General features: G+C 41.8%; 1 protein-coding gene across 2 annotated transcripts in view; it reads left to right on the forward strand.

Moving 5' to 3' along the window:
* Positions 1-260: 260 nt before the first annotated feature.
* Baz1a (bromodomain adjacent to zinc finger domain 1A) overlaps positions 261-27642 on the forward strand; it is an 80647-nt gene continuing 53265 nt past the window's right edge. The window contains exons 1-4 of one of the 2 annotated variants that reach the window (XM_052185855.1): positions 261-327; positions 711-852; positions 12686-12964; positions 25943-26086. In XM_052185855.1, the coding sequence (XP_052041815.1) occupies positions 740-852; positions 12686-12964; positions 25943-26086 (536 nt within the window). In that variant the 5' untranslated portion in view covers positions 261-327; positions 711-739. Of the gene's footprint in view, positions 354-710; positions 853-12685; positions 12965-25942; positions 26087-27642 lie in introns of both variants that reach the window. The other variant, XM_052185854.1, reaches the window with a different exon arrangement.

The following is a 27642-nucleotide window of genomic DNA, read 5'->3' on the forward strand; positions in this document are numbered from 1 at the left end:
GATTCTTCACGAGGGGTTGCTCCATTAATTAATAATGTAGCTCTCCCAGGCTCTTCGCCCTCTCTTCCTGTATCAGTGACAGGCTGTAAAAGTCATCCAGTAGCCAATAAAAAGGTAGAAGCGAGAAGCGCAAAGCTCCTCCCCACAGCTCTTCCTCCTTCAGAGCCGAAAGTAGCTCAGAAACTTCCCGGGAGCGCGGAGAGGCGGGGAAGTGCCGGCGGGACGCGATCCCCGCGCGGAGCCCGGCAGAGGCAGCGCGAGCGGCGGCGGCCGGGAGAGACTCCGGGGCGGGGCGGGCCGGGCCCTCGCGGCGTTCCTCGTGGGAAGGTGCGGCGGCGGGCAAGTGCTCGCAGGTGAGGGGCTCGCCAAGCCGGCGTCCCGGGGAACCGGGAACAAAGCGCAGCGGCGCCCGGGGTCCGCGGCCGCTTAGCTCCGGGATGTGTCGAGCACATTGCGAGTCCGGGGACCGGCGGTGTGGCGGCGGCCCGGAGCGGCGCTGAGGGGTGTGGGGGGGGGGGGGGGAGAGCCGCCGCACCGCCCGCCGCGGGGCGTCCGCCCCATTGTGAGGCGCCGGAGCCGCGGCCGCCCGACAGACTCCGCACCCGGGCGGCGGCGGGGAGGACCGGACTTGTCTGTCACACAAAAGGCAGCCGAGTCGCCCCGGGCGCTCCCCGACCTTACCGGCTTTTCCTTTCCCTCCAATTTGCTAGGGACGCGGGCGGACGCGCGCAGCCGGGAGATGCCGCTGCTTCACCGAAAGCCGTTCGTGAGGCAGAAGCCGCCGGGAGACCTGCGGCCGGACGAGGAAGTTTTCTACTGTAAAGTCACCAACGAGATCTTCCGCCACTACGAGTAAGGCCGGCCGCGGCGCGGGCGCCTGGGCAGCGGGGACGGTCGCCCCCGCGCCCTTTTGTCTGTCTGTCTCCCTCTCTCCCGGACTCCTGACGGGTGGCGGGGCCGCCCATCCCCCGCGCGCCGTGACCGCGTGGGGCGGCTGGCGGCGGGGCCCGCGGAGGCCGGCGACCGCTCGGAGCCGCCGCGCTCGCCGGGCGGGCGGAAACTCCCCGCCTCGCCCCTCCCCGCCGCGGCCACACGCGCTCGGCCGCCGGTTCCGGGATCCCCGCCGGGTCAGCCGCGCGCCGCCGCGGTCCCGCAGCCGGGACAGGGATTCTCTGACCCCGAGGGCAGGAAGCGGCTGGCCCCGGGACTGGGTTTTCGCGGTCGCGCGTGGCTTCTGACGTTTGGTGGTGTATGGTGTGTGGTGTGTGGTGTGTGTGTAGGTGGCTGCCAGGGCTGAGGTGGGAACAGGGGCAGGAGTGGAGGCTCGCTCCTCAGAGGGGCGAGGGGTTCCTTCACCGGCCAGGAGGACCGGGCCGAGGAGGGGGGGTGACGCTGGGGCACGGGTGTCCCGAGCGGCGGCTTCGCGCCCCGCGCCGCCTAGGCCTGAGAGTGTGCGACGAGAGCCACACTCTGTCACCGCCTCTTCTTGGTGACTAACTCCCGTCCCCGGGGAACTCGGCGTCTCCGCCCCCGGGAGAGACCGGCGAGGAAGAAGTCGGGCCGAGCGTGGGGAACGGAGTACGAGGTAGCTGGGTCCCGGACGCCCCGGGTTTTCTTTTCCAGTAACCAAGAGCTCGGCGGTGGGAGTTGGGAGAGGCGGGTTAGACAAGTTCAACTCCAGCTTCAGTTTGTCGCCTCCCCCCCCCCCGCCCCCTTCCCCTCCCCCGCCCAGCACACGCTCCCTCCTCTGGCGCATGTGGGCCGCCTGACATGTGCCACTGCTTTTGTTTTGATAAGAACCCAAAGCTGCTGCAGATGTAGCTTCCACTCCCAGTTTTTTTAGTTCATTGCTTGGTGTATCCAAGAGTTCCCGTGGCTCAGTGACACGAAGCAGTGGGGTGTGTTTCAGCGACCCGTGTTTAAACCGGGACTCTCAAGTGTGAGCCCGAATTGATCAGTCACGGGAACAACAGCCTGGTCCTCACTGCCCCCCCCCCTTTCGTTCTTTATCCTCCAAACAGACTCTTTGTGGCTTAGAAACCCTATGTTAATAGCAACCAAATAGGTTGTGTGTAGGAGGATTTCTGAGTGTGGGGACCTGGGAGAAAAGTTTGATCCAGGGAGGTCTTTAGGCAAACTCCCAGCCTGCTGAGAAAGGGGTAGTGAGATTAGAAATGTCAGTTCCACAGTTCTAAGTAGGATCCACCCATCTCTCCCCTCCAGCCTAGAAGGGGTTACAGGTAAACATGTTGTATCTAGAGAAGTAGATAGTACTTTTCATCAAACAGTACCTTTAAGTAGGAGTGCACATCTCCCTGGCTCCTGTATGGACTTGTTTTATTACCTTGAGTGCACTCTTTAACTTCTTAGGTGGATTTGAGTTGGGTAACTGTGCGAGGATGATGTCTTCATCTAATGTTTAAGCTAAAATCCTTAGGAACATTTCTGACTTTTTTTTTTTTTAAGACTACAAAGAAAATAGTTAACAGGCTTACATCCAAAACTCTTCCTTGGCTTTATATAAGCAATCTTATGAAAAGGCTCTCCTGGCCTGGTACTCAGAAGGCTGAAACAGAGGGTCTGCATGTTCAAGGCCTGGGTGGGGTAGGGGGTAGGGAGGGGTGGGGGTAGGAGGGTACAGAGTGAGTTTTGGGTCAGTCTGGGTTACAAAGTGAAGACCAGAGGTTAAAACACAAACAGTGCTTCCAATCCATACTGTTAGAGGGCAAGGTAGACTTGACTTTTATCCTTGGTGTACTTTGGTTCCTGGGATGAATTATTCTAATCATGGAGAAGTCTGAAATGCTGAAATAAAGTTTTTTTGCATCCCAACACGAAAAGTATGGAATTGTATGTTTTGTAATCTTAGGATATTAAAACATTTAAAGATGGTCCAAAACAAAACAAAACCTCTGTATTTTTTTCCCCAGTGCTAAAGTATTTGAAGTTTTGGAAGTTACAAACAGTTTAAGAGAGATGATTAATTTGGTAACATATATGATCATTTGCCTTAAAGAAAATTGCATTATATCCTTAGATATTTCATCCTTAAGATTTTTGGATTGGCTGTAAAATACAAGACTGTCATTTAGCTGTGTTAATTTACTTTCAATTATATTCCCATCCCTTAGTTGGTAAAAAGCTATCTTTCCAAACCTGCATTTAGGGTGGGTGGTATATAATGATCTATAGAAACAAAAGGAAAGCTATTTTAACTTACATCTTAAATTGGTTTGTGTTAATTTGAAGATTACCTTTTATATTAAAAAGCTTGTATTCGTCTGAGTATTTATCTATGCTCACCCAGTTACTTCAGCTTCCTTTTTATTTCTTGAGTGTAAATTTCTGCTGAAACCTTCAGCTTCCAGCCTTGCTCACTTCCCAAGAAACCTCTAGCCTATCGCTTAGTTTGTCGGAAACCTTTTCATTGCTAGATAGTATCGTCTTTGTCATTGAAGCCCACCTCCTCCTGCCACACTGTGGTCCTGACCTCCTTCTGAAGAGTGTGCTTGATTCCTATTACAGCTCATTTTCTCTAAGACCCTATGTTCTTTAGGAGAGAGACTAAGACCAGGACGGATTGTCAGTGATTATGCAGTATTAAGTTCCTCTGTTGAAATGGTTTGGACTGCATGTTTCTGGACTAATTGCTAACCTGTTTGACCTGCTTTCTGAAAGCCTACTACAAATAACACATTAAGGTATAGACAAATATACATATTAAAGAGCATACTTTAGTTCCAAGGCAGGTAAAGATTTCTGCTATAATTTTGACTGGCCTAAAATTTTTAATTTTGGCTGTGAATTGTTTTTTAAAAGAAAAGAGTCAGTTGGCTCTTAATCCTAGAACATATATATCTTAAATAATAATTTCTTAATGATCTTTTTATTGTACAGTAATTTAATATCTTTGACTTTTTTTTTTCTATTTGGAACTGAAATGCCACATCTTTGACTCCATGTAAAGTTTAATATCTCTCCCACCTCACACTAATAGGCAACCAGCTTGTTTCAACCCTGAACAAGTGAAGTTTACAGTGAAAAGTTCCCAGAGGAAAAGATTTGACTAGCTTATAGTCCATTGTGTTTCATTGTCTGTAGTTGTTGTGAATTGAGCCCTTTTCATGAACAAGGAAGGGTTCTGGGATATTGATTAAGCTCCAGGATTGCAATTGTAATCACATATTTAACCCTTGATGACACTAGAATTTTAATTGATATCTCTAAGACCTTCCATGATATCACTACCACATGCTGCGTCTATGAAGAATTCTTCCTGTTGTCAAAGTTTGTAGAAATATGCACAAAGAAACTGGAATTACAAGCTATTCGAGTTAGCTTCGCAGGCTTTTTTTGTAGCTGGCAACTGCTCTCTTGTCAGCTCAGCACTAACCGTTGCTGTTCCCTCAGTGATGAGGCTCTAGGTAGTAAGTGGAGAACTCAGAATGCCGTTTGTTTATGAATGACAAGGGTTTGCTGTGTAGCCAAAGCTGGCCTGGAACTTGAGACCCTCTTACATTTGAGTGCTGAGATTACAGGCATGTGCCACCACACCTGGTGCCGTCAGTTTGTCATGGGGTAAAGCGCTTTGCATACCGGCCAGTTTCCACGTGGAGGGCAGGATGCACAAAAGCTGTGTGTGAACATGCACTCTTCAAGGGAATGTGGATAATCTTCTAAACTAGTGTCTTCAAATTGGGTGTATTTAGCTCCTTTTCAGGAATAAGTTGGCCACATGTCCCTAGTGTGTGTGTATGTATGTGTGTACGTGTATATATATATGTATATGCATATACATATATATATATATGAATATATATATATATATATATATATTCCTTTTTGTTTTGTTTTGTTTCTTTTGAGACGGTTTCTCTATATAGCCCTAGCTGTCCTGGAACTCACTCTGTAGACCAGGCTGGTCTCAAACTCAGAAACCCGCCTGCCTCTGTCTCCCAGAGTGCTGGGATTACAGGTGTGCGCCACCACCGCCCGGCAGAGAGAGAGAGATTTCTAAATGCGGATTTCAACTTTCTTCTCTCTCTCTCTCTCTCTCTCTCTCTCTCTCTCTCTCTCTCTCTCTCTCTCTCTCCCTCTTTCTCTCCTCTCTCTCCAGGGTTTCTTTGAACCAGACTGACCTTGAACAGAGATCCTCCTGACTCCACAAGCCCAATTTTCAGCTTTATCTTTCTTATATTTAGCAGGCTATACTTTTTTTTTTTTTTTAACACCTAGCTTTCTTCAGTCAAAACATGTATATCAGTAGTTGTAGTGTAATGGTCTACTCCAAAGTTAATGGATTGAAATAATAGCCCATTCTGTCTGTCTCATTGTTGTGTGGTTTCTCAGTTATGTTTTGCTGCTGTCCTCTGGGCTCATCCACTTAACTGTGTCCACTTGGAGGCCAAGCTGATCTTGAGTAAAATAAGAAATAAACTCTGATACATGTGTGGGACTCTGAAGGATGACTTCTCTCATCTTAGGAGGGTATCCTGAGGTGCTTCAGGACGAGAGAGAGCTCTGAGGTCTCAGTGTCATCTCTGTTATATTGATGAAAGCAATCAATGGCCACTCTAGAGTCAAGGGATGATGGACTTGGACTCCATGTCTAAGAAAGGCAGTGTTGGCTGGAGAGATGCATTAGCAGCTAAGAGCAATTGCTACTTTCTACAAGACCTGGGTTCAATTCCCAGTGCTTACATTGGGATTCACAACTGTCTATAGCTTTAGTTGCAGGCAATCCAGTGCCCTTTTCTGGCCTCCACGGGTACCAGGCACATACGTGGTGCATAGGCATGCACGGCAAGCAAAACATCCACATATTTATTTTTTAAAATGAAGTCATAATTCAATGGCATCTGTACACCTTTAGCTCTCTTTGCCAACAAATTGGATTTTAGAGTATTATAATCTGATGTTATTAATCAAAATATAGTGAAAATTGGTCCAGCAAGATAGCTTAGCACTTGGCCGTGCAAATCAGAGGCCCTGAGTTTGCTCAGGACCTAGAACCCACAGAGAAAGGAAAGAACTGACCTCTACAAATGCTCCATGTGGCCCTCGTGTGCTTACACTCCCAACACACCTAACACATGCTCTACACGCTTTAAAGAATCCCTCCTAAATATCTTGTGGACTTGCTTTGTTGCTTGCCCTTGCCCTTGTCCTGTCTATAGTGACTTAAGCTCTGTGTCTCCTAAATTCTGTTGTTCTAGTTTCTTGCCTTCAAGGGTTGCCAGGAAGGAATTCCTCAGATGCTTAAGCTAATTAATTCCTACTCTTCTTCCCAATGCTCAACCTTCCTTGTGCTCCTCTGACATTGTTTCTTTACTGTCCTGGTGATCCTCTTAAGACAGTGGCTTTCAACCTGTGGGTCATGACCCCTTTGGGGATCAAATGACTCTTTCACAAGGGTAGCTGAAGACCATTAGGAAACACAGATATTTACATTAGGATTCACAACAGTAGTAAAATTACAGTCATGAGGTAGCAAGGAAAATAAATTTATGGTTGGGGGCCACCACAGCATGAGGACCTGTATTAAAAGGGTCCCAGCATTAGGAAGCTTAAGAAGCACTGTCTTAGGATCTCCTTTGCATATATGATCCTGAACAGTTAAAAAAAATCCATTAAAAAAATGAGTGCACATATCCTATAGGCATTTGTTTAGAATTATCTCATTTAGTTTCTTTTACATAAATTGTTTATGAAACATAGCCCCATTTTATAGAAGGGGAACCGGGTTCAGAGAGATTATGTAACTTACCCAAAGAAAAGTGATAAAGCTAGGTTTAGACATCCGCCTCTCTTCCTCTTTCTAAACGCACATTAAAGAATGAATTTGGGGAGCCAGGCATGATGGCACACGCCTTTAGTAGGACTAAAGCACTTGGAAGCAGAGGTGGCGGTTCTCAGAGTTCAAGGCCAGCCTGGTCTACAAACCAAGTCCAGGATAGCCAAGCTTTGTTATACAGAGAATCCCAGCCTTGAAAAGCCCCCCTCCCCCCCCAAAAAACCCAGAATGTGGCCCATCCATTGAAAGTACCCTTGACATTTTTCTTTGGAGAGACTCTGAAAATGCTGAGATAATGTTTCCTTAGTGAGAAATGTCTCCAGCATAACAGTCTGAGTCCCTTCTCTCCTGGGAGGCCAGCACGATGGGAACATGGCAGAGGAGCCTGATAACTGTCGGCCTGGAACTGGGGAAGCCCGCTGATAGGAGAGGGTCTAAAGTGGATCCTGAAGGATGGGTGGGGCTTGTAGGATATGTTGGGTGGGGCAGAAGAAGGGTCCAGGTAGGAGATGTAAAGCCTTATAAAGCAAGGGAACAAGGAACACTCAAGTATGTATTGAGTCTCACTTAAAATTGTCTTATTCATACCCATTATTTTAAGATAAGGACTTCCATTATTGCCACTTCTCAGCTTTGTACCACCTGCAGGTCTTAGCCACATAATCTCATTCAAAGGTATCACTGAACAAAATGCAAAGTGAAATTTCATTAGAGTAGCTTTTAAAAACTAGACCCCGTGTTTGTTTGTTTAAAAACTCCCTGGTTGTTTATAAATGAGTATAAAAATAACATTTTTTCATCTTGCTGGTATCTTCATAATATAAGGCATGTTAATCCTGTCATGCTCATGATCTGATCTGTACTTACAACCCTCCCAGAGAAGAAAATTATTAGTGATTTTCCAGCCTTCCAGTAGTGGCCACCTTTTCAAACTTATAAGTGTTAGTTTTCATCCGTTGCATATCACAGGCTATTTTAAGTTAGGAATTCTAATTTTTAGCATGTCTAATCTCTTGGCGGTGGGGTGGGGCGGGGGTAATGCTTTAGAACTTTGCTATTGGATTGTTCTGGAGTTCATCACATTTTGCATCTGGCTAGTAAAGTTTCAGTCCTTAAGTAAAGAACTCTTTGTGTTCGTCTGAATTATGTATGATGTTCCTTAATTCTTAAATTCACTAGGCTTTTAGTTTTCCTGACCCTTGACAAATTTACCATCATGTTACACTTTGTTTCTTAGCTTGTTTACCAGAATTAGTAGACTCGAATATGCCTTTAGGAAAGATTTTTACCTTGTACTCAGACTGTTATGTAACAGCGATAAAGAGGAAAGGCCGTCATATATTTGTTTGAAGGAGCAGATAACAATTATTTTAGACTGTTCTGGTCACAGTGTCTCCCACACACTACAAATGAATTGAGAAAGCAGAGAATACATAGAAGTGAAGATGAAATTGTGTGCCAGTAAAATTAAATACAGAAGAAGGCTGGATTTGGCTTCTAGACAGTAATATATCTCTATCCTAAAGAGACTTTTTGAAGAGTATAGTCATAAATCAGATATGATATAATTTATATTAAATAGTTCTTTTCATTTTGCATTTTCTTTTTACAATAGCAAAATGTACTTGTAATGTAGATGTTGAAGTGACGCTGTGACCGACTCCCTTGAATTTAGCATTAACGGTAATCTTGAATGTGTGTAATGAAGGTCAAGTGTAAGCAGAATGGTACAGTGGGCAGAAATGAAGATGTGCAATAGGCTGGCTCTGGGATGAACTTTCCCTCCTTTTCGATAACAGCCACAGTGTTGGAGTATACCTTGCCTCCTACCTCCTAAGGACTGGATCTTTGTGTATAAGACTATCAATGTAACAAAAACTGTCTAGAGACCAAGGGAAATATAAGAACACTAAGGTTTTTCAGAAGATAAAGGGAACCTCATGGGAGGAGCAAGACAGCTGCATCATTGGGTTCCCATCCCATTTTGTTCCATTTTGTATTTTACTTGTATCTACCTACCAACCTACCTGCCTGCCTATTTATTCTTTGTGTGCATGCACATGAGTTTAGATACCACTGAATGAATGTATCAGTCACAAGACAGCGTGTGAGAGATGATTCTCTCTTTGCACCCTGTGGGTTTGGGAGATGGAGCTCAGGTTGTCAGCCTTGGGGACCCATCCTGCTGGTCCTTACCCTTTTTTTCTACCTATTAATGCTGTGCCTAGTGGCTGTTAATACACTTGTACCATTGCTCACTTTGATAAATTTAGACAATGTTAATGTCTATTGGAATCTTTTTCATACTTAACTGTCACCCTGCAGCAGTTTCAGATGCCTTGTGGCCCACCAAATATCCCAGTCATTTGGCTGATAGAGTTAAACCTATGCTGTTTGATCTAGAAGCTATTGCTTGGCCATATGGACCATTAACCACTTGAAATGGTTTGGTGTGGATAGTAGGATTTAATATACAAAAATATAAATGATTTTGATGTTATTTATATCCATTTTATTCTGTATACTTGAAAGTCACTGTGAGCTCTATCTTTTCCTATCTTAGTTAATAAATTATTATGACAATTTTTCTTGTATTAGAAATAAATTCCACTCCTCTACCCCAACCCAAGCATTCTTTAACTTTATGCTCTTCTTTGTTGTTGTTTGTTTTTGGTTTCTCTGCATAGCCTTGGCTGTCCTAGAACTTGCTCTGTGGACCATGCAGGCCTCAAACTCCAGTGCCTCTGCCTCCCAAGTGCTGGGTTTAAAGGTGTGTACCACCACCACCACCAGGCTAACTTTCTGCTTTCTTTAAGACATAACCCTTAATATCACTTGAAAAAAATGTTATAGAATTTTCTGATCCATTTTGCCTTTCTCTGAATTTTCTGGTTAGTATACCTGTTGTCTCTTACAAAAATAACCATTTATTGCTACACTAAAACATACTTCAGAAAAGGGCCTTCAAATAGAATCAGGGTCATCTAAGTTGGCATATGTAAAATTTTTTATTTTTAATTGCGTATATGTGCACGTGAGTGGGTGTATGCACATGAGTGCAGGTATCTGAGGAGTTCAGAGGCATGGGATTCTGGGAGCTGGAGTTACAGACAATTGTGAGCCTCTGGCATAGGTGCTAGGATTGAAACTCGGGTCCACTGTAAGAACAGTAAGTGCTGTAACCAAGTCAGCTTTCCAGCCTTGTGTGTGGTGGTGGTGGTTGTTTTGGTGGTGGTGGTGGTGGTGGTGGTGGTGGTGGTGGTGGTGGTGGTGGTGGTCTTCTCCTTCTCCTCCTTCTCCTCCTCCTCTTCCTCCTCTTCCTTCTCTTCCTTTTCCTCTTCCTCCTTTTCCTCCTCTCTCCTTCCCTCCTCCTCCTTCATCATCATCATATTACTATTATCATCATCTTTATCATCATTATATTACTATTTCATTATCATATTGTTGTCATCATCATCACCCCTTTCATTGTATTGTGATTGGTTTCTCTTGATTTTCATAGATTTTAAAGTTTTTTGTTGCTATCTTAATAGACATACAAATAAGACAGTCCTAATAGACATGCCCCAAATGATGTTTGCAGATCTGATATATTATATATGACATATATAATGATATATATGACATATATATTATAGGGATAATATGTAAGACAGACGGACTTACTTGATTACCAAATTACTTGAGAATGATGGGAGAAGAGGTCAGGAAGGTGAAACTTAGAGAATGATTGTTCCTACATTCATGTAGTTATTGAAAAGTAGACCAGAGTGTGTCTTTACTCTCCAGGGGAGGACAAAGTTTAACACGCCCTCCCAGCCGGCTACCTGTTATTAACTTTTTGCGTGTGTCTAATAATAGTTTAGAAGAACCTCCTTGTAAAATGATGCATGAGTATATGATTAAATAAAAATTCAAATAATGTGGAAACGTTTAGAATCATACACACACAGCATTTTTCCTTTCTTCCTAGCCTCTTGCTTTCTCTATAGGAACATCTGTTTATCGTATGCCTATAAAGACATATTTGTGGTTAATGTATGTGTGTGGAATTTTTTTTTGTATATTCAGTGCATTTTCTACCCCAATCTCTCTTTGAAGTTTTTCATTTTATATGTTTCTTCCACTTTAAAAGAAACTAGGTAGATTTTCAAAAAATAAAGGTTCATATTAAGAAATCACTGTAGTTCAAAAAGGCACTGCATATTGAATGGTAGACCCTATCTATCCCTAGCTATCACCCTGGGCCTTTTGTTTCTAAGACAGGGTCTGGGGTAGCTCAGGCTAGCTTTGCCCCTGCATCTCTACCTCCCAGGTGCTGCATGTACTGGCATATACCAGCAGTCCTGGCACCTTGCTTCATTTATTTTTTGAGACAGAGTCTTACTCTAGCTTAGGCTGAACTGGAGCTCACTTTGGAGGCCTTGAATTGTTGAGCTTTCCTACTGCAGCCTGCTGAACCTGGGTTGATTACCCAGGAGCGAGCCGTGTATGCCCAGCTTATTATCCTAATTTTGTTTAATATTTCAAAAATATCTGCTTTTTCAAGTTTTCCCTCCTAATTGCTGTATTAGTCAGGGTTCTAGAGTCACAGGACTTATGGAATGTCTCTATAGCTGTCTCTATATCTTTATTATTATTATTTTTTTTTTTTGGTTTTTTGGATTTGTTTTTTTTTTTTTTTTTTTTTTTTTTGTTTTTTTTTTTTTTTTTTTTTTTTTTCCCGAGACAGGGTTTCTCTGTATAGCCCTGGCTGTCCTGGAACTCAATCTGTAGACCAGGCTGGCCTTGAACTCAGAAATCCGCCTGTCTCTGCCTCCCAGAGTGCTGGGATTACAGGCGTATGTCTCTATATCTATTAAGGGAATATATTTAATGACTTACAGCCTACAATCCAATTAACCCAACAGTGGGCAGCTGGGAATGGGAAGTCCAAGAATCTCGTAGTTGCTCAGTCCACGAGGCTAGTGGTCTCAGCTGGTCTTCTGTATAGGCTGGAATTCTGAAGAAGCAGGTTCCAGCAAATGTGCTGGCAAGTAAGTGCAAGCAGGTGAAGAAGAGTGAGTCTTCCTTCTTCCATTGTCCTTATGTAGACCTCCAGCAGAAAATGTGGCCCAGATAGTACACATAAGGTGTGCACTACCTAGCCTGGGCTTAAGCTTTTCATGGCCACTATTCTTCAAAATCTGAGTCAGAAGCGTGTATCATCCCATGTCATGATCCAGATCAGAAGCCTGTGTCTTCCGACAGCAAGATCTGGATCACAGGTGTGCCCTCCATTTCTGGACTGCAGCCCATTCCAGATGTAGATAGCTGACAAGCAGGAGTAGTCACTACACTCACTCTCCCTCCCTTCTATATTGTTGCTTCTTTCTCTTTTCTCTTTTGTTTTTCTATGAAGGTAAAGTCAATGCTTACTGTAAAGAGAGCAAAGGAAGGCTCAAACTTGAAATAATGCTGCTTGCCCTTCTTATATTAAGAATTCTTATACTGCTTACTGACTGACTTTTTCATCACATAAAATATTTTGTTTTCTCTAATTGTTAGGTGCCCAGATTTATTAGTTTTTCTACTATTAAGGTCTTATAAAAAGTCATGGTTAATTTGGCATTAGTGCTGTGCTTTTCAACAACAAAAAAAAAAAACTTATAAGTAAAAGGAAAAGAAAGCTTGAATCTGCCTTTAGTTTGGCTCCAAATTTCAGAGCTGGCACAGCTTGTCCAACCGTGCTGATATAACACATATGCGTTGCACTGTAAGCTTCTAAAGACTTTTTCTTAACTTTGTACTAAAGATTAAGTTGATGAGGTGGAAAGATCAGAAAGATAATGATTTTCATGTAAAGTTTATGCAATGATAGGTAATGAAATTTTGTTTTTGTTTCTTAATCAGTGACTTTTTTGAGCGAACCATTCTGTGCAACAGCCTTGTGTGGAGCTGTGCTGTGACGGGTAGACCTGGACTGACATATCAGGAAGCGCTGGAATCAGAAAGAAAAGCAAGACAGAATCTCCAGAGTTTCCCGGAACCACTAATTATTCCAGTTTTATACTTGACCAACCTTACCCATCGTTCACGCTTACATGAGATTTGTGATGATATCTTTGCATATGTCAAGGACCGATATTTTGTTGAAGAAACTGTGGAAGTCATTAGGAACAATGGTACAAGGTAAAGTACTTTTCACTTTTCCTCTTGATAAGCATAAATTGCTCAGAAGTCAAAATAAAGCCAGGTGTGATGCTACATGCTATAATATCAGCATTTGGAAAGCTAAGGCAGGAGGATTATGAGTGCTAGATTAGCCTGGGGCACATAGCAAGATTGTCTAAATATAAAAAGGAGATCTGATGAAATCATTCCTTTTGCTTTCTTGTAGCTACACTGTTAGCCCACATATTGTCCTGTGGTGTCTACTTTCTATATATATATATTGCCACTTAGACTCCACTAGAAATATGTCCATGCGGATGTCATGTATCTGCACAAGCATACATAGACCTCCTTTTAATATAATAGGTAATGTTCTCTATAACCCTTTACTTCAAATACATTTGTGATTATGTTGCTATATAAACTGTTTTCTTTTAATTTACTATAAAACCATTACATTGAACAATCCATATTTTAAAAGCCTAAAATAGTGATATCTACCATATCCTCATACTAAATAATAATTTAAATATAGTTGTGTGTTTGTTTGGGTTTTTTTGTTTGTTTGTTTGATTTTTCGAGACCAACGCCCAGCTAGTTGTATGTTTTGATGACTTTCAGTATTTTATTTAACATACTTGAACATGTCCACCTTTTTGTATATTTTTGTCTCTTAAAAAACTTCATATACTGGACTGGAGAGAAGACTCAGCAGTTAAGAGCACTGACTGCCAGAGGTCCTGAATTCAATTCCCAGCAACAATATGGTAGCTCACAACCATCTGTAGTGGGTTCCGATGCTCTCTTTTGGTGTGTCTGAAGACAGTGATAGTGTACTCATGTACATAAAATAAATAAATCTTTTAAAAAATCATCACATACCTTTATTGAGATGCTTGGTTTGATCCCCAGCATTCCATAAGCTGTGTGTGGTGGTGCTCACCTATAGCGGCGGCACACCTAAATCCTGTAAGGTAAAGACAGGAGGAGCTCAAGGCCATCCTTTGCTGCATAGAAAATTCAGTTTGGGATAGATGAGACCCTATATCTGCATCCTTATGGAACTGAGAGCGGTAGGTTCTTTTCTTGCACTATGTGGGTCCTAGTTCTCAACCTCAGGTTGCCAGGCTTGTCAGGCAAGCACTTTTACACACTGAACCATACACATAGTTCCCTATATTGACCTTTTAAAAATTCTATTAAAAATTACTTATTTTACATACATGAATGCTTTGCATATAAATACCTGCACTTTATGCATGCCTAATTCTCACAGAGATCAAAAGAGGGCTTCAGCTCCCTTGAAACTGTAATTACAGATGGTTAGAGTCCATGTGGGTGCTAACAACCAAAACCAGGTCCTTGTAAGAGCAAAAGTGCTCTTAAACAACCACTGAGTTTTCTCTGCAGCCCCCTCCCCCCCACCCCCCCCCACCCCCCCCACCCCCCCCCACCCCCCCACCCCCCGCCACACACCTTTTTATTTATTTGAGGCAGGCTTTTCATTTATCTTAGGCTGGTCTTGAAGTTGCGATCAGCCAAAGATGACCTTTTACTCCTGATTTTGTCTCCACCTCCCAGTGCTGGGTTTGACCATTCTTGAGGTCATGCCTAAAGTTTTCCCTCTGTTAGATACAACATTCAAGTGATGTTCTTTAACAATAATGCATATGGTTGTGCAGGCCTGTATTCTCTGTTACTCAGTAGACTGAGGCTGGAGATAATGAGGACAAGGCATGCATCCATGGAGAGATCCACTGGAAAGGGGAATGCCCGACAAGGTAGAACTTCAGGCATCCTACCAGAAAACAGCTGCCCAGGGCAAGAAATAGTAAGTGTAATTGAAAGGAGAAAGCCTGACTAGGTAGAGCCTTTGGGGTGCCATGCTGGAAAACAGCTCTCCAGGAAATGTTTCCCTAGGTTTAGCTATTGAGGCCACTGCAGTGTGGTCCACAGGGTACAGGCAGCCAAGCCTGTGGCACTATCTCTTCTGTGCTGGCTTTATAGGTGTGTCAGCTGTAAGGTGGAGAGGCTCCTGGAGGCTTCATCAGCATTCCAGAAAGCCACCGGCAGGCAGTTTATAGCAGGATTAGATTTCCTACCTGGAGGGGAGAAGAAAGCTGCTTTTAGCCAGCTCAGTTACAAGCAGACTGTTGCCAGCCACTGTGCAGCCGTGCCTCAATGCCCCCTTAAAGGTTGCAGATATTTGTCCCAATAAGAGTAACTAAAACACAGGAAGGGAGGCTAGATGGTGAAGAAGTGATGTTAAAGAGGGTTAGGCAAAGGTTGAACCCGCCCGCGCACTGGGTCTGAAGACAATTGTGCCAGTTGGTTCTCTCTTTTTACTGTACGTGTTTTGAGGATGAAACTCCAGTCCTCAGGCTGGGCAGCAGGTGCCTTTGGCTGCTGACCCAGCTTCCGGGTTCTCTTCCTTTTCTAAAACTCAACCATAGTTCTTTATGAGGCGTGAAATAACATGAATGCTGCTTCTCAAAATGCCAGACATGGTCCCTGTCTCAGGGCCTTTGTAGTCATTCGACCTGAACATTTTTTCCATATATCCAATGGCCAACCTTTCTCCATGCTTTCCCTCAAAACTGGTCTCTCCGTGGAGCCTTCTCTTCCCAGCCAAAAGTCAGCATGCCTTTGTCCCAACACATCTAAGCTTTTTTTTTTTTTAATTTAAAATGATGAGGAGGAAGATGTAAGAAAAGAATAGTTAGAATATTTTGATTTCTCTCCCTTCAGTGTGTGATAAGACGGAGAAGCCTGGTCATTTATGCTGTCACGTTAGGCCCAGCTCTCGCTGCTGTGTCTCAGACGTGCTGCTTGTGTTTTTACTTTGGGCTTTGCAGGCAAAATCCTGGGTTTGGTGTTGTAGATGCAAGAGAGATTAAGATGCACTTGAATTCAGTTGAGAAGAGAGGGAGAGGGAGGTGTGTGTGTGTGTGTGTGTGTGTGTGTGTGTGTGTGACCCTAAATTTTTAGTTTCATTGCAAGACAGATATTGATAGTGAAAGGCTGAGGTTCTGGAATTATACAGTCTTTGGAAGTTATGTCAGAGATAAAAATAAGAGAGGATGTCAGAGGTGAGGTAGAGGGAGGGAGGGAGGGAGAGAGCTTTGTACACATACTGAGTCTTCATATAAATAGATACTGAGGAAATTATGTTGCTTTTAACTCAGTAGATTTATATCTGCTAATATTTTTCTTCTATTACTGGATGAACTTTTTTTTTTTTCCTTAGGCAAAGGATGTAACTCATTTGTAGAGTGCTTCTTGGTATGCAGGACACCCTGGGTTTCATTATTAGCATGGTGTAAACTGAGTGTGGTAGAGGTTGAAAGATCAGAAGTTCAAGGTGGTCCTTGGCTACATAATGAGTTCATGGCCAGTCTGGCCACATGGGCGTACTGTTTCAGTTTAGACTCTAAGTCACTGTATATAGTCTTTGCTCTTATTCTTTTCACTTAAAGTTTGGCTAAAATATATCACTAAGAATATTAGGAATTGTGCCTGCCATCTGCCTATCTACCAATTACTTGTAGAAGTTTTGGTAAGTTATTTAAAATTGCTTGTCTCTCTTAAACTTACTGGGACGAGCATGCAGAGAGATGGTCTTTGTTATACTGATTGAGTTCCATCCTCCAGATTAGCTCTCCTATTGCCTCATTTATCATCTTTCCATTAATTTTTATTTTATTTCTCTTTTTATATGCATGGGTGTTTTGCCTGTATTTATGTCTGTGTGCCTGGTACTTTCTGATGCTAGAAGAGGCATCACAGCCCCTAAAACTGGAGTTACAAATAATTAGGATTTGCCATGTGCGTCTAGGGACTCAACCCAGGTCCTTTAGTGTTCATGTTTTGTTTTGTTTCTCTGTGTTGCCCTGGATATCCTGGAACTTGGTTGTAGACAAGGTTTACCTCAGATATTTGCCTACCTCTACCTCCTGAGTGCTGAAATTGAAAATCATGCACCACTACTGGCCTGAACATAAAAAGAGCAATATTCAGCAAACCAACAGCCTGTATCAAATTAAATAGAGATACTTGAGGCAATCCCACTAAAATCGGGGACAAGACAAGGATGCCCACTCTCCCCATATCTATTCAATACAGTATTTGAAGTGCTAACTAGAACAATAAGACAACAAAAAGAGATCAAGGGGATACAAATTTACAAAGAAGAATTAAAGGTATCACTATTTGCAAATGATAAGATAGTATGCATAAGTGACCCCAAAAGAGGGTTCTACCAGAGAACTACTCTAGCTGATAAACAACTTTATCAAAGTGACTGGATATAAAATTAACTCAAATAAATCAGTAGCCTTCCTTTATACAAATGATCAGCAGGCTGAGAAAGAAATTAGGGAAATAACTCTCTTCACAATAGCTACAAATAATATAAAATATCTTGGTAACCCTAACCAAACAAGTGAAAGATCTGTATGACAACAACTTCAAGTCTCTCAAGAAAGAAATTGAAGATCTCAGAAAATGGAGAGATCTCCCATGCTCATGGATCGGCAGAATTAACATAGTAAAAATGGCCATCCTACCAAAGACAATCTACACATTCAGTGCAATCCCCATCAAACTCACAACATAATTCTTCAAAGATAGGGATACTGGAATAGTTGGAATAGTGAACAAGGCTGCCGTGGCTTGTTCATTCTAGCCTTAAAAGTACAGATTACAAGATATAAATTCAAATAGGACTGACTTAGAGCATTATTTCTTAACAGTCTCCTTGGTTTTGAATTCTTTCATTTATGTGCAGTTATATGACTCAGGGCAAGAAATTTAATCTTTCTGAGTTTTTATTTATTAAGATTTATTGTAAACTTTATGACTTTTTATGTGAATACATATCTGTACATGTTCTTGGTGCCTGTGGAGGCCAGAAGAGGGTGTTGGATCCCTTAAAACTGTGGCTGGTTCTGAGTCTCCATATGGATGCTGTGAGTCAAACTTGGGGTTCTCTTTCAGAGCAAGAGGGGCAAATGCTCTTATCTACTGAGCCATCTCTCTAGTCCATCTTTCCTTTATTCTTTTAAGTGACTCTTTGCTATATAGGTTTACCTCACACGATGCATGGACACAATAAATGTGAATTTTTTTTTTTTTTTTGAGACAGGGTTTCTCTGTGTAGCCCTGGCTGTCCTGGAACTCACTCTGCAGACCATGCTGGCCTCAAACTCAGAAATCCATCTGCCTCTGCCTCTCAAGCGCTGGCATTACAGGCATGTACCACCACCACCTGGCATAAATGTAAATCTTTTAACTGTATTATCTATGAGATGAGAGATGAGAATGCAGGAGGGAGGCTTCTAGCAACATACTAACTAAAACGTTTATTTTATGCACGTGAGTGTTTTGCCCGTTGGTCAGTATTGCGTACTTGCTGCCCATAGAGGTTAGAAGAGGGCCACTCTGGGGGTGCTGGGAACTGAGCCCAGGTCCTTTGCAATAGCAGCAGTGCTCCTAACCTAATCTCTGAGCCATCTCTCCAGATCCCACGCACCTTTTTTTTTTTTAAGGCTTTAATCTGGCTAACATATACTACTGATCTGTTTTGTTTTGCTTGTTTAGTTAATTTTTCAAGAGAGGCTTTAGTTCTGGAACTCACTCTAGACCAGACTGGCATTGAACTCACCGAGATCCACCTGCCTCTGCTTCCTGAGTGCTGGCATTAAAGGTATGTGCCACCAAATCTAGCCTGGTTTACAACTGATGTTTTTTAGAGACAGGGTTTCTCTGTATAGCCCTGGATGTCCTGGAACTCACTTTGTAGACCAGACTGGCCTCGAACTCAGAAATCCGCCTGCCTCTGCCTCCCAGAGTGCTGGGATTACAGGTGTGCGCCACCACCGCCCAGGTTACAACTGATCTTTTAATACTTGTTCTGATTAGTTTTTATTGTCAAGTTGACAGACCAATATTCTCCCTAGAAGAAAGCCTTTTTGGGTTTTGTTTGGTTGGTTGTTTTTTTGTTTTTGGTTTTTTGGTTTTTTTGGGGTTTTTTTTGTTAGTGGTGGTGGTTTTTTTTTGTTTTGTTTTGTTTTGTTTTTTTTGTTTTGTTTTGTTTTTTTGTCTCATTGTTTTGGTTTGCTTGTTTTTGAGACAAAGTCCCCTATGTAGGCCTTATTGTCCTGAACTTCCTATGTGGACCAGGTTGGTCTCCAGTAGAGATCCCTGTGCTCTGGGATTAAAAGCTGTATGGTTTGAGAAGCGAGCCTTAGTGAAGGGTTATTTACATCGTAATGACTTGCAGGCTTGTCTTGGGAATTGTCTTGGTTGTTAATTGATAGAGGAGTGAAGGGTTACCTACATCATATTTATTGGCAGGCCTGTCTTGGATAAAGGAAGACCCAGTCCATTTCAGGTGGCACTATTCTGTAGGCAGGGATTTCTTAAGACAAGATTCCTAAGACGAGCAAGGAAGGATGTTTTATTTTCTCTTTGCCCTTGACTGTGGCTATGATGTGATCAGCTGCTTGAGTTCCTGCCTTTGACTTCTCTAAAATAATGAACTATAACTCAGGATTGGGAGTCCCTCACTGTCTCCTCAGTTGGTTTTCTGTCAGGGTGTTTGTCACAGCAACACAGATGAACCAGTAATAAGGCCAGACTGCTAGTGCCTGGCCAAGGAGTACATGTCTTAAACAACATCCTAAAATTTTTTTCATTGTTTCTTGATGACCCTAAGATAATGATAGTTTGCTTGCTTGCTTTCTGAAATGAGATCTTGCTTTGTTTCCTGGGTTAGAATTGAACTCATGATTCTACTACTTCTTCAGCATCGGAGTAGCTGGGATTAGAGGCATATAACAGTGCCTGATAAAATGAATTTTAATTAAAAAACTACTCAGTATAGTTGTTTTTATTTTTGCATTCATGTATTTATTTGGGTTGGGGGGGCTCCCATATGGAAATAGAAGGACAACTGGGGGGAGTTAGTTCTCCCCTACCACTGTGTGTTTGATTCTGGGATCAAACTTAGAGTTATCAGGCTTGGTGACAGGTGCCTTTACCAAGAGCTAGCCTAGTAGACTTTGTCTTTATTTTTTTGAGATAGATTCTTATTATGTTGCCTAGGCTGGCCTCAACTCACTATGTTTGTAGCCCAGGCCTTGACTTTTGTATAAAAGTAACATACATAGTATCCATTATTTTCATCCCTTATTGATTTATTTCTCATGTATGGAATAAACACTTATAATCAGGGTTAATATTTTTTTATATTTATTATTAACATCCTAAAATTAAAATTACTGTTTTGAGATAATTGCTTCAAATAAGATTGTGAGACAGTTTTCCCCATGATAATGTCTTGCAAAATTATGATAACAAAAACAGGATATTGACAAGAATTGATATAGTTTGGGTATAGAGCATTTCTGTCACTATAATTCCCCTTTTCTCCCAAATGCTATTCATGTAAAGCTACATCAACATCTCTCTTGTCCCTCAAATGAGCAAGTGATATATCTCTTGAGGTGCTAGGGATTGCCATGTTTTAGATCATGATTGTTAATCTAATTTTCCATTTTCTAAAACAAATGTGACTTGAAATCTATATTGCCACTGATAATTATTTTGTGATTCTCGAAATGTTTTTGTATCTCAATCTTTGGACTCTCTGGAATGAGGAAATAGTAGCAAGTGGATTTGAAAGACATTTAAGCTACTTTCTGTGGAAATCTATTAGATACTGACTTGTCATTTTAAGTAGCTGCCTTTGAGCCAAGTAAGGCCTTCTCAAGAGTAGTGCCTGTGGTTTGGGTGTGGTACATAGCTAATAGCAATACTGACAATATCTAATGCAATTGATATATTAAATATGTATTACGTTCTAGGCAATGTCTCAATACTGTACTGGTTTCCTTCCTAATTCTGTCAGGAAATTGTTCTTTCTGTTAGTTTTAAGGCGATGAGTACCTCAAACTCTTACAGCACAGAACACCCTATTGTGGTTAGACTGTTCCCTCTGACGATCTGTAAAATTGCTTTTAGACTCTGCACCAAATACCATGGTGCTAAATGGGCTAGGATTTTCCCTCTCATGACCATCACTATCAGTATCAGTAATGCATGGACTCTGCTATGAGGAATATTACTGGTTTCCTGAAGTTTCCTTCATAACTGTGTGAAAACTGGATATTATGAATCCTGGATGTGAGATTTAAGTTGTCAAAAGTGAATGTAATAGTCAGATCCTGTCAAAAAGAGAAAGAAGAAAGAAAGGAAATAAAGATGAATCTATTTGATTACCTTCATGTCTCCAAATTATAGATCTTATCAGTACACTATACCACTACCCAAACATTTTTCAGTCTTTCCTCTTTAGAAACTTTGTTTTATTTCTGTCAGCTAGTGTGAAAATCAGCCTGCAGATATTTAGACATTTTGATTTGCTGGCAATGTGGTTGTCCTAGGCTTTTCTGTTTGGAGAATAACACAGGTTTAAGTATTGTGTTAAAAAAAACAACAACAACAAAACCATTTTAGTCATTTTAATTGTGAAATTCCGTAGTGTTCAAAGTGTTGTATAACTATCACCACTGTTTCCAGAACATTTTCATCATTCCAAACAGAAACTCTGTACTCTTAGGCAATCTCCCATTCTGCCCTGCCCCACCCCTGGTGACCTTGATTCTACTTTCTGTCAGTGAACTTGCTTGTTTTATACACTTCACGTGAGCAGGCTCATGTATTTGTCCTTTTGTAGCTTATCTCACTATTTCCAGGCTCCGATCCTATGTATTTGAAAGTCATTCTTTTTATGTCTGGATAATCTGTTGTGTTTATATAACCATATTTTGTTTATCTGTCAGTGGAATTTTTGGTTGATTCCATGTTTTGTCTACTGGGAACACTGGTGTTTAAATATCTAAATTTATTCCATTTTTAATTTTGTAAGTGAAGTTGACAGGTTGTATGATAATTCTGTGTTTACCTTTGTGGGGAAATGGAAATGCTGTTTTCTAGAACATCTGCCGTAGAAGTTTGGTCCTGGTTCTTCCTCCCAGCCCCATGCTCCCAGTAATAAGACTCAGACTCAAAAATATATTTACAAATACCTTGGCAATATGGGTAGGTTCTTCTCTGCCCAAATAATAACTTACTATAACCTATTTACTCTAATCTACATTCTGCCACTTGCCAGGTCACCTGTGCTCTGGTACCACGGGTCCATCTTGTCACATCTTCCTGGGTGAATCTCCCGAGCCTGGTAGAATTTTTTTCTGCCTCCCAGGTGTTCCATCTCCTATTTTCTGCTTAAGCCAGCCTTACCAGCACTTGTTTAATGTTAAACTTTGCTTTTGAGATAGTGCCACCTTACTGGATATGGTCTGTCACTGCTGTGATTTTGATTCTGTGCTTTACAGATGAGACAAGCATCTTTTCATGCTCTTTGCCATTTATATCTTCTTTAGAGAAGTGTCTGCTCAGACCTACTAACTTTTTTTTTTTTTAAAAAATCATTGTTTTTCATTCATTTGTAAGAACTCTTCATGTATTTATTCTATCTCAGGGTTTCTAGAATGAGTTAGGAAGTATTTTCTATTCTTCAATCTTTTAAATGACTCACTTTTATACTATGTGTGATCCCTGTGTGTGTGTGTGTGTGTGTGTGTGTGTGTGCGCGCGCGCGTGTGTGCATGGGCATGTCATGCCTTAGCTCCCCTGCAACAAGGAAGCCGAAATGTGCACCAGGGAACTGAACTTCAGTCCTCTGCAGGAGCAGTAACTGCTCTTAAATATTGAGATGGCTCAGTGATTAAGATTTTTAAAGAATTATGTGTGCATATCTGTGTGTGGGTGTGTGCACATGAATTAGATGCCTGAGGAAGCCAGAGGTGTTGGATCTCCTTGAAGCAGGACTCACAGGCAGTTTTGAGCATCCTGCTGTAGGATTGAACTTAGGTCCTCTGCAAGAGCAGGAAGTGCTCCAAACTGCTGAGCTACCTCTCCAGCCCTTTAAAAAGATGTATTTATTTATTATTTTAAATTATGTATGTGCATGTGGGTTTGTGTACATGAACTGGAGTGTCTGCAGAGTCCAGAGGTGTGGGATTCTCCTGGAGCTTGAGTTGCAGGCACCTGTGAGCCAGCTGCTGCAGCGCTGGAAACTGAACTCAGGTCTACCATAAGAGCAGTGTGCACTGATGACTCATGAGCCGTCCTCCTTCCACCCCCAAATACATGTAAATGTATATTATCATTATTCCTTGGGAAAGAGCTGGCAAAATGAATAGTTCTGTGAATTCTGACACACACACACACACACCATGCACAGCCTTGTTCTTTGAATGAGATATGCAAATGAGTAGCACAGTATCATACATAGACCCACCTTTTCTCAGAGAACAGGGAATTTGCTCATTGCTAGAAATGTATATGCTTGTTCTTGCCCAGACTGCCCTGGGCTGCGTGAGGGCTGCAGAGTGGCCGAGGACGAGACCCCCAGCACTGCCTCTGCTTCTTCAGTTTCTATGTTCTACAATGCTTGCTTTACCTGTTAGGTTTTTTTTTTTCATTTATTTTATGTGTACAAGTGTTTTGCCTACATTTCTGTCTGTGCACCATGTTACAGATGGTTGTGAGCTGACCTGTGAGTGCTGGGAACTGAACCCCAGTCCTTTAGGGCTCTTAACTACTGACCCATCTCTCCAGTCCCAACTGTTAGTGTTTTAGTACTTGGATAATATTTTACTTTTCATAAAATTAGCCTATCTGAAATGTGCATTGTTAAATGTGTCTTTAAGACACACTGCTGTACAACCATCACCACAATCTAATTTTAGAAACTTTCAACACCTAGAAGGAAACCTGTGTGGTCACAATCATTACTGGTTTCCACTAACCCCTCCTCTCCCCAGTTTCCTGGCATCTCTTCATCTAGTTCCTTTCTCTGTGAGTTTTCTTGTTCTAGAAACTAATATAAAGTCCTACATTTTGTTGTATTTTGTGCCTAGTCTTTTCATTTGGCATAATGCTTTCAAGATTCATCCATATTATATGTATCGTGTGCAGTTCCTTTTAAGACAGATGATCTGTTTGTAGTTCAGGCTACCATTAAACGCACCCTTCCCTCCTGCGCATCAGTACTCCCAGTGCTGGGTTTGTGGGCACACACCTCAGTGTTCACACTGTACATGTGCGTGTGTCCATGCCACAGTGCACATGTGGGCCGGGGGTCAGTGGACAGCTTCCAGGAATAGATTCTTTCCTTCTGCCATGGGACACAAGGTTGAATTCAGAAAGGGGAAGAAATTGTATTCACTATAGATATCTGGCCACTTGAAAAATGGTTGTCTTTTCTAATGTGTATGTTGTGTGTGTGGTTTGAATATGTAGATTGATTTTAAAACTACAAGTGAAGTTGAAGCTAGAGGGATTGATTATAGAAAAAGCAAGTGACACTTTTGTTTTTCTGTCACTGAAAGTTGACACAATAGTAATGGGATTACGTAGTGTTTTAATTAGTAAAGGAGTCAGAAATTAGTCTCATACAATCCAGACGTTCTGTGCAGAGTAAAAAGAAGCCAAATTATGGCTGGGAATGTGTCTTATATTACGGTACGTGTGACACGCCCAAGTTTGAACCCAGGCATTCTAAAATAACAATTATAATAGTAGGGTTTTGGTTTGGGAGTTTTTGTTTTGTTTTGTTGTTTTTTAATTAAACACCAGAATGGTGGTTACAGAATTAGGGAACAGAAAAAAATTCCAGATATCAAAAAAATCACTAGATTTATGATAAAAAATAAAAAAATGTGGTCAAGAGACTTACAGAACTTAAAATATTGGCTTTTTGAAGAACTGTAGGACTCATTCTGGGTGATGACATAAACAAATACTTGATTTTTCTTTCTTGTTTTCTTTTTTTTTCTTTCTTTGATTTTTTTTTTTTTTTGACACAGGGCTTCTCTATATACCCCTGACTGTCCTAAACCAATATTTACCAAGCTAGCAGCAAACTCACAGAGGTCTGCCTGCCTCTACTTCAGACTGCTGGGGTTAAAGACATATGCTATCACCCCCTGGCTAATATTTGATTTTTTTTCTAAGCAGTTACTTTTGTTAAGAGTATAATTACTGACTGGGTTTGGTGGCACATTGCATGTGCCCTAGAACTCCAGAGGCTGAAACAGAAGAATCAAAAGTTTGAGGCTATCCTCATATACATATTGAAATTGTCTCAAATACAATTCCTAAAAGACAATTTAGCCTCACTAGATTTAAAAGATAAATAATTGTATTACTCACAGTTCTCTAGTTAGAAAATATATTTGCAGGTGGTGATGAGAGAAAGATGTAAGAGAATTGGCTCCCTAGGTCCCGAAAGCAGAGTTCTCATACTTGGCTCTCTGACAAGTGGATTGCCAGAGGCTGGGAGCATAGCACTGTGGTCCATATCTGAAGGCAGAATCAGGAGGCTGAGGGTGCAGATGCCAGTCTGCAGGGCCAGAGCCCGGAGATCTCGGAGCTCTCTTCTTCTAGGGTAGAGTAAGGTACCCCAGCAAGAAACTAAGTTTACCGTTTCTCTGCCTTTTTGTCAAGTATGATACAGGGAGAAGCTAATTGGGCTATACCTGCCATCATGGAGGGCACATCTGGCCCTCCAGTCCCACTGATTCACAGCTCCATCTCCTCTGGAAACCCAGCAGGAAACCATGCTCAAAAGAGCTACTGTTACTGTGTGTGTGCAATACTGGGAGTTGAGCCCGGCGTATGCTGGCAGGCCCTGTGCCAGCTGGGCCATATCACCAGCTCAAGAATCCGATCAACCAAATTTTAAAATTAGATGTCTTATTTTCTTTTTAATTGAATTATTTAGTTAGCCATAGTCTTCAAAACATAGACCTGTGTGGTTTATGAATGAATTTGGGTTATATTGCAAGTAAAATGTCTCTTTTTAGATCCTGTTATAACTAGACACAGTACTCATCTGACATGACTTGCATTTTGTGATTGTTTTAGGCTGCAGTGTAGAATATTGGAAGTCCTCCCGCCATTACATCAAAATGGTTTTGCTAATGGGCACATGAACAGTGTTGATGGAGAGACTATTGTCATCAGTGACAGTGATGACTCAGAAACACAAAGCAGCTCTTTTCAACATGGGTAAGTAGTTTGTACTTTAGCTATCAGATTGGTGATCATCGATTGAAATATAAATTTTCTTTCCTGCCTTTCCTTTTCTAGTCATACGATCCTTTTCTAGTATAGGATCCTTAAATAATCTATTTCAACAACAGATGTTAGAATTCTCAAATGTAAACCTAGTTAACCTCTAATTAGCTGCTTAAGCACAGTGTCCTTGCTGGGTATGACAGGGCACATGCCTTTGGGCTAAATAGTCAGACAGTGTCTCCAAAACCCAAAAACCAAACAAAACAGTTGTTTCTTGTTTGCTGGAGCCTCACTGGTGTGGGTAAGCCCCACCTACCTCACGGATGGGTCTTCACTGCTCCGTCCTTGCGACTCCTGGCAATCACTCTTCTGTTGTTTCCACACTGTTGCCCTTCTCAGAGCGCAGCCTTTCCAGACTGGCTTCTTTCACTTGAGCTTATGCATTTAAGTTCTCACTGTGTCTCTTTTATAAGAGCCTTGATAACTCATTTCCTTTTTGCATGGAATAATACTGCATTATCTTAAAAAATTATTATGTATTTTTGTTTGTTCATGCATGTTGATGCATGTGTGCTACAGCTTGTCTATGGTGGTGGCGGTCATAGGATATATGGGAGCCAGTTTTTTTCCTGTCTGAGTAAGGTGTGGCAAATATTGGTAAGTTTATTCAGTTGATTTCCAGACAGTGTAGTTAGGTTTAGGTCGTTTCTAATATACTCTGATTTATGAAAAGGCCGTCAAACAAACTTTTTTAAAATTTTTATCTATTTTATGTGTATATTTTTCTGTTTTTGTCTCCAAGTCTGTCCATTTGCCCCAGCCTCAAAGCAAACACACACCACCATGCCTGGCCCACATACTTTTAAGTGTAGTTGATTGAATCCTCTGGTATAGAGGACTGACTAACTGGACCAGAGATTTAACACCACGAAGTATGTTTGGTGTTAGCATGTAACTGTACAAATAGAAATAGATATGTCCTTGTCAGTTCCTTGCTGGTGGTGCATCAGCAGCCACAATTGAGATATTTAAGTTAAGTGAAATTTCTCCAAGTAGCAAGAAAGGAGAGTAACCCAGACAGAAGTCAGTTGTATATCCTTCCTATTTGGTAGGTAAGTTGTAATAGGAACTGTTTTTGCTGCTCTCTGACTGATCATCATGCTTCCTTAAGAATGCAGTCAGAAATTTTTCCCAAAGGAAGCTTTAACCCAAGGGCTTCAGCAAAGCTCCGTTAATTAGATTGTCACCGCCTCTGACTGAATGAACCTTCTTTCTCCTCATGATCCTGCTTCTTGTGCTAAATGTGCACACGTTTACCTCAGGACTGTCAGGATTTCTTCTTCCTCTGAAGGTGTTCTGAGCTTTACTCTGGGTTGTTCTTCATTCCCCCCTCATTAACACACACACACACACCTCTTTACATGCCAATTTCCTGGAAGGCCTATCTAATGAATTTTTCAAGTATCACTGCCCATATAAGGTAGTGGGCCTTTTGTTTTCAGGGTTTTGGGGGTTTTTTGTTGTTGTTGTTTTTTGCTTGTTTGTTT

Source organism: Apodemus sylvaticus, chromosome 6, assembly GCF_947179515.1.
Source record: "Apodemus sylvaticus chromosome 6, mApoSyl1.1, whole genome shotgun sequence".
Classification (NCBI taxonomy): Eukaryota; Metazoa; Chordata; class Mammalia; order Rodentia; family Muridae; genus Apodemus; species Apodemus sylvaticus.